Source organism: Siphateles boraxobius, unplaced genomic scaffold, assembly GCF_051911475.1.
Source record: "Siphateles boraxobius isolate OS27281-9 unplaced genomic scaffold, OSU_SipBor_1 8, whole genome shotgun sequence".
In the NCBI taxonomy this organism is placed as follows: Eukaryota; Metazoa; Chordata; class Actinopteri; order Cypriniformes; family Leuciscidae; genus Siphateles; species Siphateles boraxobius.
In genome coordinates this window covers 34,560,524-34,577,070 of record NW_027509208.1, presented here as the reverse complement: position 1 = coordinate 34,577,070, position 16,547 = coordinate 34,560,524, and the positions used below count along the sequence as shown (strand labels likewise).

The 16,547-nt window shown below is 38.9% G+C and overlaps 1 protein-coding gene across 4 annotated transcripts in view; it reads right to left on the bottom strand.

Annotated features, from left to right (window-relative positions):
• Window positions 1-2,160: 2,160 nt before the first annotated feature.
• The window catches only part of akap7 (A kinase (PRKA) anchor protein 7), a 54,011-nt gene continuing 39,624 nt past the window's right edge, over window positions 2,161-16,547 (bottom strand). For 2 of the 4 annotated variants that reach the window (XM_077220364.1, XM_077220365.1), the window contains exons 8-9: window positions 7,174-7,209; window positions 2,161-3,435 (exon numbers count right to left, since the gene is read on the bottom strand). In XM_077220364.1, coding sequence (XP_077076479.1) covers window positions 3,266-3,435; window positions 7,174-7,209 — 206 coding nt within the window. In that variant the 3' untranslated portion in view covers window positions 2,161-3,265. The remainder of the gene's footprint in view (window positions 3,436-7,173; window positions 7,210-16,547) is intronic. The other 2 variants (XM_077220366.1, XM_077220367.1) reach the window with 1 other exon arrangement.

Below are 16,547 nucleotides of genomic sequence, written 5' to 3'. Positions count from 1 at the left end.
CCGCCCACTCACCTGTCAATCACACACTGCTCCGCCCACTCACCTGTCAATCACACACTGCTACAGTATGAATTCTTCCTGGTTATGTGCAGCTTTAAATGACCTTGATGTAGAAAGTACATTTTGGAAGATCTCGAACACAGACTTCACCTGCATGCAGTGACAAAGACTTAACAGAATGCATGTTTGAATAAATGTGAAGTACATCTAGAATTCATTAATTCCACTAAAATAACAATGAGCGCTCTGCTCACTGCATCACATGTGTGTCGGATCACCTGAGATGAGATGTTACTGTAAACAGAGCCTTTGACGAGTGTTGTGTCTGTCAGAGATTCTCCAGCAGACAATTATATTTCCTTCAATGTTTTGCTGCATGTATCATAATACATACGTGAGATGAGTCAAACTGAAGATAAGCAGACGCTGAGTTTATGGTGCTGACAGAAGACAGACATTCCTCAGTTGATGTTTATGGCACATGTCATTATTTGTAATAGCTGGAGCAGCAGGGCCAAAGTCTGTGTGATGATGTGGAAGTGTTTCCTGACCTCAGATTCACGCTCTTCTCTTGTTCAACCCTGTTAGACATTTCTCCCATTAAAAACAGCCACTTCATCTCTGTGACATCATACCGTATGGATTTATCTATAATTTCACCATGTTTTGACCCTATAAGTCCAGATACATATAGTTGTCAACATTAGAAGTGGATCAAACCCTTTCATCAAAGTTATACATGAATTTTGAACAATACCCGTTCTTGTCTTAGGACAACTTTGATGAATTTTTTGATCCACTTCAAATGTGGACTACTATATATCGACTGTAAGAATGAGCTGTGTTGTAAAGCTGTTAGAATAATCGTTGCATAAACCATGTTTTGAAAGAGAAATGCTAATATTAACAACATTAATCATGTCAATTATTCATATATATTTTCTGTAGGTCACATCTCACATATTGCACCAGCAAATTGATTGTGAGATTATCCCTCTGGGAGGAACACGTGCTGGACTCTGAGCTTTGAGTTCAGCCAACGATTGAGTTCAGAAGAAACCGCCTCAAATGAAACAATAAAAGCAGGGAGGGTTTCCTATCAATGACTTCAACAGCAGCTCTGACAGTAACTCTATGACAGTAATTCGATTCTTGCGTCCCATGACTGCCAAATCCTTCCTCTTTCTAGAGAATCACGAGTTGGGTGATCATTTCATCTCTGACTTCACTAGGAGGAAAGAGTTGTTCAAAACCCACAGCATTGAGCTCGATGCCTATAATGAGGGACTGTCTCAGAAATCACGAACTGTTTACACATGCCATCTTACTCTATCATTCTAATGCTCAGGGTTTTAACACACTTTTAAAATTTTTGGAACAATGTCTTTTCAAGCCTGCTTTTATTTGATCCAAAATATATTAAAAATGTGAAATACTGTATTATTAGCTTAAAATATCTGTTTTCTATGTGAGTATATAGTAAAGTTTATTTCTGTGATTACTCCAGTCTTGTGTCACATGATCCTACAGAAATCATTCTAATATGATGATTTGATGCTCAAAAAAACTTGTATGATTATTATCAATGTTGAACAGAAGAAAACATTTTATTCATATATTTAATTTTATTAAGGATTCTTTGATCAATAAAGTTCAAAAGATCAGTATTTACTTGAAATAGAAAGCTTTAGTAACATTATACATGTCTTTACTGTCACGTTTGATCAATTTAATGCATCCTCGATGAATAAAAGTAGTAAAAAGTAGTAAGATTGTTTTTACTGATGTCAAACTTTTGAATGGTAATTATTTATGAAAACTCTGAAATACCAGTTGTTTGAATATGACAATTTATGATTTACATAAAAATATTTTGCTACTAAACATGTATAGAGTACAGTACATGTTGTGTAGAATAAGTGAACCTCCAGGATGATCAGATGATTGTTTTAAAAACTATAATGAGTAATAAGGTAATGGTAATGAGGTTTATTTCTGCGTCTGTGCTCCAGAACACACACTCACTCGTCTCTCTCACGCTTGGCCGATGGCAGTATGAAAGAGGGAAGCGTTGCAAACGCTCAGAGTTAACCCCTGAGAAAACCACTGACAATCATTTATAACAAAAACATCACATTAATGAGAATGCATCACGCAGAGTCGCCGTCACCTTGTCCTTTATTTTTAAGAGTAAAAAAGTGACAGATGGGAAACAAAAATCTAAATGATTACATCATAGTACTGTTTACATGAAACATGGCGGCTTCAACACTTCATGAATACGGGAAACTCAAGGACAAGGAGCATAAAAAGACACATTTTAAGGTTCTGGTGAAAATATGAATTTGTGAACTAAACAAAACAAATGTTCTTCAGTAATATCATAACAAGGTGTGATGTCTCTAAGGCCACTGTGGGTGCTCGTCTGACACATCATCGACATCTGACTCATCATCGACATCAAATGCTCCAATCAAATCAGCTCAAAGACAATACTAAGACTAGTTCAGGCCGGCCTCCCTTCAGTGTGTGTTTGTGTTTGTGTGTGTGTGTGTGTGTGTGTGTGTCAGCGAGTGTGTTTGTGTGTGTGTGTGTGTGTGTGTGTGTGTGTGTGTGTGTGTGTGGCTTTCTAAACCTCACAGAAAGTGTGTAAGAGGTTTTGCTGGTTTGTTACGTCAGTGAAGGTCTGTGTGTGTGTGTGTGTCACCCGGATCAGTGCACAGTTCCTCCGATGGACTGGTTGAGTTCCAGCAGGATCTTCGCTCGAGTGTTTTCTTGCGCTAACAGTGTCTTTATGGCCTGTACCTGTGTCCGCCCGCGCTCTCTTTCCTGATCCATCCTGCTCTGAGCGCACACACACCCTACGGCACAACACAAACACACACACACACATCATCATCATCATATGACACGCACAGATCAACAGGCATGTTGGTAACGCAGGTCATGAGTCTGGCTTTGGATTGGGCTGCTGGTCTGCAGGTCAAACTGAGCCGTTCACTGTGATTGTCGATGTGAATATTTCAAAGCAACACTGGTTCAGACTCCTGATGCACTCTGGGAAGGATCCAACACACACGAAGCGTGAGAGACGGGGTGAAGAGAAGAGGGAAGACAGGGGAATCAGTGTGTGTTTGAGTCCAGTGTGCATCGGCCTTATCTTACACACTCGACTTCACTAGTGCTCACACACTAGCTTCTCTACACACACCATGTGTGCTGCGGTTCGAAGCCGCTTGTGGCGGTGGGGTCAGGGGTCGCAGGGTCATTTGTTGCTGTTGAGTTTGCCTGCGGACCCTGGCGGACCCTGGTCTTTCGGCGCGGATCCGTTTTGCTGGGTTTCCTCTATGTACTGTTGCACAGCTCTCGACACGGCGTCCTCAACCAGCCGCTTACTCAGACTCACTAACTCCTCATCGTCCGCTTTCTTAACACCTACACACACACACAGAGAGAGAGCGGTCAGTGAAAGCCTACCCGAGCACACACACACAGATCAGATGAGCAAACACATGTCTAAAGGCCCGTTCACACCAATGAACGATACCTATATCGATAACTATATTTGCGTCCACACCAAAAAACGATAACTATAACGAGAACTATATTTGCGTCCACACAAATGAACAATAACGATAACTATATTTGCGTCCACGCAAATGAACAATAACTATAACGATAACTATATTTGCGTTCACACCAACGAACGATGACTATAACGACAACTATATTTGCGTCCACACAAATGAACAATAACTATGACGATAACTATATTTGGGTCCACACCAACGAACGATAACTATAACGATAACTATATTTGCGTTCACACCAACGAACGATGACTATAACGATTAATATATTTACGTCCACACCACCGAACATAACTATAAAAGATAACTATAAACATTAACTATATTTGCGTCCACACTAACGAACGATAACTATTAAAATAACTATATCGATAACTATATTTGCGTCCACACCAACAAACGATAACTATAACGATAACTATATTTGCGTCCACACAAATGAACAATAACTATAACGATAACTATAATTGCGTTCACACCAACGAACGATGACTATAACAATAACTATATTTGCGTCCACACAAATGAACAATAACTATAACTATATTTGCGTTCACACCAACGAACGATGACTATAACGATAACTATATTTGCGTCCACAGAAATGAACAATAACTATAACGATAACTACATTTGCGTCCACACAAATGAACAATAACTATAACTATATTTGCGTTCACACCAACGAACGATGACTATAACGATAACTATATTTGCGTCCACAGAAATGAACAATAACTATAACGATAACTATATTTGGGTCCACACCAACGAACAATAACTATAACGATGACTATATTTGCGTTCACACCAACAAACGATGACTATAACGATAACTACAACGATTACTATATGTGCATCCACATAAACGAACGATAACTATAACGATAAATATATTTACGTCCACACCACCAAACATAACTATAAAAGATAACTATAAACGTTCACTATATTTGCGTCTACACTAACGAACGATAACTATAAAAATAACTATAACGATAACTATATTTGTGTCCACACCAACGAATGATAACTATTAAAGATAACTATAATAACTATAACGATAACTGTATTTGTGTCCACACAAACGAACGATAACTATAAAGATAACTATAACGATAACTATACAGATAACCATAATGATAACTATATTTGCGTTCACACCAACAAACGATAACTATAACGATAACTATATTTACGTCCACACCAATGAACGATACCGTCTGTTTATTCTAAGCTCGCGCTGCGATTTCAAAGTGTGTACGACGTCCTTGAACATGTTTTTGCTGTTCTAGTTGCATTTACACAGCTTCAACCAGCAGATTTCCTCAGCGTGATGTGCTTAGAGTGAAGCTAGTGTAATCCATATAATAATCTAATTGTAGATTTAGCTGACGGAGTCAATATAGTGGAATAAAAACAACACCTAGTCTTTTTCACCGCAACTTCAGAGGAAGCAAGACAATGTTGTGGAAACGAGCGCTGGATACCTGAGATAAAACTTCTGTTTATTCAGAGGGTGTGAACGATTGTTTTCCATATACATTTTCTTGAGAAGGGAACTTGAGAACTTGTCAAACAGTGCTGGATTTTTCTGGACCTCGGCGATTAAAGGACAATTCCGGCCAAAAATGAACCTAGGATTAAATAACACATGGGTACACTCTGTTCTCTGGGATGCGTTTTCATGATGATCGAATGTACCCAGTTTTATCTTTAGTTTTAGTTTAACCACAGATTAGCTTATAACGCTAGTGTACGGGGCATAGAATATGTAAAAAATAAAAATCACTAGTTAATACCACTAACAAGGCTCAAAATAGCCTCACACTAACACTTTAGCATAATGAGGGTCGTTACCTGCAAACCGAAGCATTGAGAACTTTGCAAGTTTGTAAGTGTACAGACAGTGTAAAAAGAAGATACTTTATAAAGACAGTACACTTCACGTATATAGGCAGGAGCCATCTTTGGAAAACAGTCTCGACCAGTCGAACCACAAACGCCGTGCTACGTGAGCTGAACTGTGACTATCGACCAGGACGTAGCACGGCGTTCGTGGTTCGAATGGTCGAGACTGTTTTCCAAAGATGGCTCCTGTCTGTAAACGCAAAGTGTACTGTCTTTATAAAGTATCTTCTAATCTGCTAATCTGTGGTTAAACTAAAACTAACGTTAAAACTGGGTACATTCGATTATCATGAAAACGCATCCTAGAGAACGGTCGATTCTTTTTTCATTTTTGCCCGGAATTGTCCTTTAACTTCTCCACAATGTCGTCTGCCATTTTAAATGTGTGAGCCTTTTAAATTAGAATGGATTCTGATTGGCTGTCAGTGTTTTATTGTTCATCAGCTAGAAAAAATTGTTCTGAATGTGATCCCAAAGATATCGTTTCTCTATATCGTTATAGCTGTGATGTGAACTCTGCTATTCTTTAATATTGGAAATGATTTTTAGAACTATATCTTTATCGTTATCGTCATGGTGTGAACGGGCCTTTACTCTGTGACTGTCGGTCAGACCCAGGGTCAGGGTTACAGCTGCTAACCATGTACCATCACAATGACTCTTTTTCTCAGATATTTTAGATTTATATAAACAGGAATATCAATGTAGGGATGCACAGATATAGACATTTTGACTAATACAATAACCAACAATTATTTAGCTGATATGTTCACTACCGTTTGGGGTCGGGGAGATTGTTTTATGTATCTTCATGTATTTCAAGCATTTATTTGATCAAAAATACAGGAAAATGTCTGTGATCAAAGCTGAATTTTCAGCCTCATTACTCCAGTCTTCATTGTCACATGATTCTTCAGAAATCCTTCTAATATGATGATTTAATGCTCAAGAAACATTTATTATTTTGTCAATGTTGAAAACCTTTCATATTTTTGTGGAAACCATAATACATTTTATTTTGTAGGATTTTTTTGATGAACAGTTTTTTGAAAAGAACAGCATTTATTTGAAATAGAAATCTTTAGTAACGTTATAAATATATTTACTGTAAAAATTTATAAATTTTGAAGTGTCCTTGATGAATAAAAGTATTAATTTCTTTAAAAAAAAATACAATACTGACCCAAAACTGGTGGTGAACAGTAGTTTTTTAAAACAGTATTCATAAAAATAAAAAAAGTCATAATTTGCCGTTTCAAAAATAGATATAATAACCGCTCATTTTATTGAATCATTCTTCTATAATTATTTGTATGTTACTGTTCATAACTGATATGATAAAACTAAGTGTCTGTTACACTGAAGCTACAATCGATAATTGCACATTTGCTGTGCTTTTTATAATACTTCTGTTAGCTGGCAAAGAATATATATAATTCACTGTTTGAAATGAATAAAATATTCTCTACTTCCATTCCAGCACATCAGCTGAGAAGTTACAATGCTGATTTGCGCACCCATATATTGTGCATCCCTTAAGTAATGGAAAAACGTCAGTCTCTACTACTGCAAACAAACACAGTGGGGGTGAATCTGTGTCTAGTGCCCTCAGTAGTAGGGTAGTGAGGGGTTGAAGTATACTACACAGAGACAGTGAAGGAGGAACACGTACTTGTCCGTTCAGCACGCTGCCTGCTTTGCAGAAGATCTGCAAGATAAACAACACATTTAGCAACCTGAAGTGATTTGGCCACAACCACAGCAGCATCAGAAACCATCACAATCACACAGATGGTCTGTGATGAAGCATGACGAGATCCCACTGATTCACCTCAACGCATCTGCTCAATCACGGCTGATTAATACTCCTGAGATCATGCTTTGTAGATTTATGAACAATTAGGACAGCTTTAATTCCAGGGCTGCATGTCATGATTGTGACAAAAATTACATTGCTGATTATTTCCCTTGATTCTGTAATTATCATGAATAATGTTGTTGAATATGTCCGATACATTATACCACATATGCTCCTTGCTGATTCGAATGTCATTGGAAAAAACACATTGTCTACAGTGCATCTCATTCAATAGTAAATCCCAAATCATTTTAAAGGGCCCTTATTATGCTTTTTCAGATATACCTTTCATGCAGTGTGTAATGCAGATGTTTGTGAATGCAAAAGGTCTGCTTTCGCAGAAAAGTTTCACAGATCAAAGTGCAAAAAATATATATAAATGCTGCATCCTTCAAAGGTCGATTGCGTCACCGCGTCCCAGCTTTCGTTTCCCGGCCAATGAAGGATACAGCTCATGGATCCTTCACAGCCTAGCCTATCCCAAGATTCATTGCACGTGAGTGACAATAGGATTTTTTTGACAGACAACGCCAGATTTAGGGCTGCAACAACTAATCGATAAAATCGATTATAATCGATTATGAAAATCGTTGTCAACGAATGTCATTATCGATTAGTTGGTCTGCTTACGTCACGGGGAGCGTTTACTGGTACGCACACACACGCAAGGTCTCTCTCCCTCAGGCGCTCTGCCGAGCGCGCGCACTACACGGTTTGGAGCAGTCTCTTCTGTCTCGCATGCGCGCTCTAGATTTCGGGAGTTTGAACTAATTCGCGGGCATCAGGGAGCCGCAATCAATATGCGGGAGACTCCCGGGACTTCCGGGATCTTGGGATGTCTGTATTTTGTCTCGAGCATCAGGTTGCGCAATCAGTTCGCTCGCAACGTAAGTGATGGATTAAAATAGCGCTACCGCAGAAATAGGTTAAATTAAAACGGTCTTTACAAAGCGAAGCACTAAATATAAAGGCAGTTAATAACAGCAGCAGTAAAATATTGTTTTTTAGTCACTGTACTCAGTGGTTTTCAGCGAATGCTTGTGCACTAATGCATAATTTCTCCTGTCCTTTACTCAAGCCTGTTAGCTTGCTGGGTAACGTTACCTCCATTCCGTTCTCTTTTTATAGCATTTGTCTACTAAGTTTTAATTGTTTTTCAAACGCGATCTACTGCGGCTCTACGTTCACACAATTGTTTTCAGTCTTTCTATATTTATTTAATCAATTTATCCTTATATTATTCTTTTATATATTATATATAATATATATTATATTCTTTATCCTTATATTCCTTATATATAATTAATTTTAAATAAAAATTAAATGAATTATATATTTTAGATGTTTTTAGTTTGTTTTTAGTTCAGATATTCACATCTGAACAACATGTCTGTGTAAATTTGTTTTAACAAAAATTGAGTTAAAACATAATATGTTGGATATTTTTTTTTTAACAATAATCATGTTTGTCAACTTGCCATCAGCAATTATCATTAAAAACAATGCAAATATTGATATTAGTAAAACTCAATGTGTGGCTTTTGCACTTTTTAAAGTACACTTTTACACATAAATACCCTGATTTAAGGTTTTATTTAGTTATAATAAAAAAAAAAATCTAATTTAATTTCTATCCGATTAATCGATTAATCGAAAAAATAATCGTCCGATTAATCGATTATCAAAATAATCGTTAGTTGCAGCCCTAGCCAGATTACACTTTCAAATGCAGGTATTATGTTTCAACTTACTTGAATATCTAACGATACAAATGTACACACAAAACATTTTTTTTAGAGCGGTTCAAATGTTGACATATCTTACCAAGATGCGATTATATATAGTTTATACTCTTTATTATGTAACATAAATGGATAATGGTGAACATATTTAGACAGGTTGTGAACCCTGTTTGCAACTAAAAAAAGTCCAGCGAAAACGTTACAACTGACGATCAACGGTAGCTGTCACAGTTGCTAGGCGACAAGAGATAGACGGTCCCATTTAAAAACACAGTCCCACCTTTGTGGATGCAGCCTCTGAATTGGGATGAAGTTATTGTCTCCCAAAAGAAAGAAGTGATTCTGAACTGCCTGAAACGGGTTACTGTTTGTATTTCTGTGTATCAAGTGCTGAGGAAAAGCTGAAATTCAGATTTGGTAATGGCCGTTTGGTTTCGGACCAATCACAACAGACTGGGCCATCTGACCAATCAGAGTAGAGCAGACCAATCACAACGGACTGGGCCATTTGACCAATCAGAGTAGAGACGACCAATCACAACAGACTGGGCCATCTGACCAATCAGAGCAGAGCAGACCAATATCAACTGAATGGGCCATTTGACCAATCAGAGTAGAGTAGACCAATCACAACAGACTGGGCCATTTGACCAATCAGAGCAGAGCAGACCAATCACAACAGGCTGGGCCATTTGACCAATCAGAGTAGAGACAACCAATCACAACAGACTGGGCCATCTGACCAATCAGAGCAGAGCAGACCAATATCAACTGAATGGGCCATTTGACCAATCAGAGTAGAGTAGACCAATCACAACAGACTGGGCCATTTGACCAATCAGAGTGGAGTAGACCAATCACAACAGACTGGGCCATCTAACCAATCAGAGCAGAGTAGACCAATTTGACTTCAGATAAAGATTAACTAATGATACTGACTAATGACACTGGTGGACGGAATGGTGCTTAGCTTGTGCAGAAGCTAAGCAAAAAAAACAGCGACTGAATTGACAGTCAAGAATCTGAGTGGCTTTATCTATTCAGTATCAAGTCAGAGATGAAAAAAAAAAAAAAATCAAACATCCCAATGAGCAGGTTCCTCTCCCATGACAGGACTAAGAGTGATCTGACAGAATATATTGCTGGCAAAACAAGGGATCCTCCAAGCTGATCATCACATCTGCTTCTGGGCTCACTGGGAGCAACAAAGACCTTGTCTTTCAAGAAAACAACCATGAAGAAGCAGACACACTGCTGATCCACCAGGCTGTGCTGGCTTCACAGCGAAACCCACATGATGCACAGTTGGTGTTTTTCTCACCAAATACAGATGTTTTAGTGCTAGTCACAGCAAACTATGATCTCATGTTGAAAAACACGTCCATTTCTATGGCCTCTGGTGCTGTTTAGATTGAATCACTGTGGCGAGCTCTGGGTAAAGAAAGAGCAAAGGCTTTGCCAGCCTTCCATGCATTCACTGGGGCTGACAACACAGGAAGGTTCTCCCGCATAGGCAAGGCGACCTGGCTGCAGGTCTACCTCAAAGCTCTGCAGATGCTTTTGGATGAAGCAGCTGTGACAGAAGGAATGCTGTCAGCCCTGGAATCCTTTATATGTGCAGCTTACTCGCCCAAGGGGATCAACATCAAGGCAATCACACAAATGCAATGGCATCTCTTCTGCAAACATAGGGCAGAAATGACAAGCTCCCTCCAACACTTGGAGTTCTGTAGCAGCACATCTTGAGAGTCCATGTCCAAACAAGAGTATGGGCACAAGCAGCAGTTGCTCTGCAGGATCCACAGCTGGATCCTCAGCAAAACGGATACTTTAAAACTCGGATGGCATGCTCAAACCAGTGACCACAGAGGTCCTCCCAGCCCCAAAGGCCATCCTTGAGATGGTTCAATGCAAGTGTAAATCTGACTGCTCTTCTGGGAGGTGCTCCTGCAGAGCTAAGGACTTAGCCTGTACTGACATGTGTCAGTGCAGCAGCCAGTGCCAGAACGATGACGATTCCCAAGCCGTGATGTATGAAAGCGATGAGGATTATGATGATGTATAGAAACTGTCTAATTAAAAAGGTTGCTTAATCATACTGTGGTCTAAATGTGCATGTCGATAGTTCCAGAACATCCATGTTTTACATTAGCTAATTTTAAACTCTTCGAACTCAGAGTTATCTGACCAACTGCTTGTGATGTGTAGTTTTTTGTACCCATATTGTGGATGTATTTCAATGGGATGATAAAAAAACATGGTTTTTGAGGAACATGGAATATTAAATGATATTGCAAGAAAACGACACCACCGGGTCATTTTTGACCCACTTATGTATCTATGGGTTAATGTGGTAAAGTCTTGTAGCTTTGTAACTAGTACCATTGGATTTCCTGACCCTGAAAATGTGGGTTTAGCAGTTAAAATCAACATTCCAGCTTATTCAGAAACCGAGATATTACAAATTAAAGTTTTATGGCGGCCATTTAAAAAAAAAATCAATATGGCCGGCACATAGACATCTGGGCAAATGCAAACATTGATTTTCTGACTCCTTATACAATAACCTTTCCAAAAATGAATAGTTTAGCAAATCCCACAAAAATTTCCACAAAAATATACAAATCCTCCCCGTGGCCACGTGGGATAGTAAAGTGTCCATCAAATGCATGTCAGTGGAAGCAGTGGGTCATCCGGGGACTTTTCACCTGCTATTTTATGAATACTGTATTGGGACGAACTACTCTGTTGGCATATGGTTTTCACCCACTATATATAGTAGAGAGGTATTCAATTTTGGATGCTGCTCAAACCGTTTCAGACACTGTGAGAAAAGACCTGATGCTGCAGTGATAATAAAAAAAAAATTATGATAATTATTTTTTTGACTTTGGATGCATTTAAACCTGTTGTAGGAGAAAACAAAACATTATTGGGGGCCTTATAGGGGCACATGTAAAATGTAGGAGACACTTTTCAGAAGCATTTTTTTTTTGTCAGTGTGAACAGGAGTGTAAGATCAGCTGTCTCACTCATGAGCAGCAGACACACTAGAGTTCTCCACGGTCACTGCATCACTCACAGCTTATAACACTCAACTAACGCAAACACACAACAGATGCAACACTGACACAACATGAGCAGATCAAAAGTAATGCTGTGATCAACACTTCATGATGAAAAGCATCCTAGTTTTAATTAGTTATTTGTTTGTGCAGCCTAATTTGATTCTGTGATTGATTTGATACTCATATCAAAACACTGTCATTTGAGTCTACAACTGACACAATAACTTACACAATAACTGACTGGTTTTCATTTAATCATCATAGAGTCACAGTCCAAAACACAACAACAGTCTCTCTAGTGTCTCTCTGTTCATCTACTGCTACACAGAACAACTTAAACACTGAATACAGGAAGATTTGAGAAGAAAGTCAGTCACAGTAAAACATTGATCACTGAACACCCACAGAAAAAACACTGATTACGTTTATAAAACGCATGTACGAACGGATCCTACGTCAAAAGTGAGGAAGAAACCAGGATTTATAAAGGCCAAAGCATGAAAATGTACTTGTGCTTTCTGTGCTTATCTATACTGGTAATTAAAATAATCCAACACGGTTTATTACAATGCAAAGATAAAATCGTATAAATATTCTGAAACTTTTTCTACATTCACCTTTAGGATCATTCTACGCACGTCTTTATAAATGAGGCCACAGATCTCACAACGAAACAGAGATGATCCAGTCAAGTCAACTTTTCCTACTACACTGCCAAAAAATAATTCAGAGATATATTCTTTAAAGACAATTCTTAAAGACAGGGTAGGTAGAATTCCCCCAAAATACTTTTTTCCAAATTAGTTTAAACTGTCTTCATATATCAATGCATAATTAAAATGTAAGTAATCTGGAAAAGAAATTATAAAAATCTGTAGTGTCTGTAGTCCTCTCAGGACTGCAATAAACACAGCTCATTATTCCATTAACTCCCACCCCCTCCCTTCTCGGCTCCTTCCAAAGCCACGCCCCCAAAACACATGAACGTGCGATCTCGGCCGTTCGCTCAGCTGGAAGAGTCGGACGTGTTTACCAGCGCCGAGCAGAGAGGAGCGCAGTGCATGTAGTGACATCATGTCAGAATCACAAGTAATAAAATAACTAACTTCATCATTATCAGTATGAATATAAACAATTAACATGGCTGTTAGTACTCAACTATCAAGCTCGCATATCGATACTGGTAAAGTTTAAAATATTTTACTAGCTCGTAACCGAATCGAACTCAATATAAGGCAAAGCTATAAATAGCTTCATTGATACATGTTTGCCGTTACTATCGGTTACACTGTGATGAAAGTGAATTTCTAAGATTCATAACATATACAGGTGTTTTGCATGAAAGAGCTTCCACGATGAAAGCACTGTTGGCTCTGATTAGGACTACACTCCGGAGACAAGTACCGCATCGTCGGCTCAAGGACAGGTCCGGGGTTGAGGGCGAAGCAGAGGAGGTCGTGCAAGGTATTGCTTATTTATCGTCTCAACCATGGCTCACTAACAGTAACGTTATACCAGCCGACACCAAAGTTACACTGTCATAGCTAAGCCAGTGTAACGTTAGTTATGCTACGTAACGTTAGGTAGCTATATTAGGTAGCTACGTGTGCTAGTGACACATGCTTCATGAAAAAATAAATGCCATCAAAATGAAAACAGCAAGATTACCTGTCCAGCAGAAATAAAGCCATCATGGAGTCACTTTTCAGCCCCTTGAGATCCCTCAGTTATCGCCACTGTGGAAAAGCCACACCGATATTGACTCTCGTATGATTTCTTGATTTATCCAAAGACTTTTTGTTCATAGCCTTTTCAACTACTTTCTCCCTTTTTTTAACTTGTTTGACTTCGCTGCCTCTATATGCAGGTACTGGAATTTAATTTTATATAGCCATAATTGTTATTACTAGCTTCCGTGCCTCTTCAAACGCGTGCACGCATTTGGGCTGCTCCTGTATCAGCAGAGGTGGTATCCATGGTAGCGAGGGAGAGTGACAGTCGCCCCAGCCAATCATTTCTTTCGTCCCGAATGGAATAATGAGCTGTGTTTATTACAGTCCTGAGAGGACTACAGACACTCGATTTTTATTATTTATTTTCCAGAGTACTTACGTTTTAATTATGCATTGATATATAGAGACAGTTTAAACAAATTTGGAAAAAAGTATTTTGGGGGAATTCTACCTACCCTGCCTTTAATCTCTAACACAAATGTTTCAAAGGCTCCTTGGAAAAACATGCATGCGGTGACATTACTGCAAAATGATATGTTGATAGTAATGATGTTATGTTGGTTGTTGTATGTATCATGGCAGTTCAGAAATTAAATGTGAGTGGCGTAAAAAGGATAATGTTTGCTTTAGAAAATAACGTACCATCTACAATAAACCCCATACCCAATAGTGTTAAATGTGAGATAAAAACACATTCACCGAAGCAACATGTCATTTCAGCTTGTTTCTACAAGCCTTTGAGCTCTTTCATCATGACTGGTGTTTCTTAGACTTGTACCCGAGCACTTCACATCACGAGAATACTTAGTTTACTACAGCAGAAAACACACACAACATATGATTCAGATTAGATTAACATATGATGAAAATGTCAAAATGTTTTAGCTCGTAAATCATGCACTCATTTCATGAGCGTGAAAATAAGTTTTCGATTATAGATAATCTGCCCCTGTAATCATAATTTGTGTGAAAAGGAATAATATAGTTATTGGTGTTTTACTGCCACTAGTGTTCATTGCAGTGAATTGAATGTATTGGTATGTATTTGGTGTTTTGTAAAACCGTAAGTGGAACCATGTTTGTCCACTGAGCCTGTGTTCAGAGGTTTATCTAGTCTGAAGATCCAAGCATCCCTGAAACAAGCCAAACACAGGGATACGAGGCGTTCCAGAATGAGCGCATGGCATTTCCTCAGGAAGCTTCATCTCCTGTCTGCTAATCTGGGAGGGGTTTCATATGCAGAGGTCACGACCTCACCTCTCTCTGAATAACCTGAGCTTCCCATCCAGGAACAGTGTGCTTTACTGGAGGACGTCTGTTTGTCTTCACCTACTTCAGTGAGCAAAGCGCCAGCTGCTATTTACAGAACTCATCTTCAGAGAAACACTGCTGGAGTGCGGCCAGAGTCTCTCACAACCGGCACACAAATAGAATATAACAACCAACATGCCACATCACAGCCTGGGCTTTTTGCATCTTACATTTTTAATGTCCAAATGAGTTTAATTTGCCATCTTTATAGCCTTCTTAAAAATTTGTAGATTTACAATGATAACCATGGAAATGCGCCATTACAGTCTGTAAATATCTCTTAACAACACAATGCAATCACTAGAAAGACTTCCTGTTAATAGAGTATCTGGTAAGAATATATTCTATTAACAATGCATTAAATCAATGAAGTAACCAATGACATTAGAAGTTATTAAAACAGTAAGTCCCGCCCCTCGAGTGGCAAAAATAAAAGTGTTTGCGCGAACAAAAGCAGCAGGCGACTGAAAATCAAACGCAAGAGCGTGTGGAATGATCATGCGTGCGCGAGGTCTTGTATTGCGTGCAAAGGAGATGTCATGCGCGTGCGCAGGGTTTGAATGGGCTCGCGAGATCCAGTTTCCTCGCGAGTAGATCTGTTATCCTCTCGCGGAAGTCATTTACTGCACACGCCAGCATCAGTTGTGCGCACGGTTCTTTTAGGCACTGATTTGCCGCCATAATGAACTTAGATCGGTAAAATAGGGCCCCTGGAGTCAGTCTGGTTGTCTATTAGAGCCTCCTGTACTGGAATAAAGCTGGTGTTCATTCAGCAAATTCATCTTGATCTTGGTGTGAACAGACATTTAGGCCTCATTTACACTGCACAGGTTAAGTGACCCAATTCCCATTTTTTCCTCCCATGTGGCACAGATCGGATATGACGCGCGAACGAGTAAGCAGGAAAAAAGCGCATGGATTCCGATATTCTCAGATCAGCTTCAGGCCTCATTCATAAGTGGAAATAAATCTGATATGAATCGGATGTGTGCATTTGCGCCTGCCGTGTAATTGGGCAGATCAGATATTCCCCTGTCAATGCGAGTCGTACGTCATTGAAAAAATTGACTTTTGGAAACATTTCGCGGTACAGATATATTTATAACAAATTAAACATCTCTAGTTCACCAACAGAGTATTAATTTCGTTCGTTTGTGTTAAATAAGAGATGCCTTTATAATCATCCAGAGTGCTCGATGCTTTTGTTTAGATGCTTTTGCTCGATGCTTAGTCTGTTTAGAGAGAACGGTGTCGTCTTAGCGGCCCCTAATTTAATAACAAATGACCATTTAGACGGAAGTGAATCAATCAAAACTAACTTTAGCTAGAAAAAA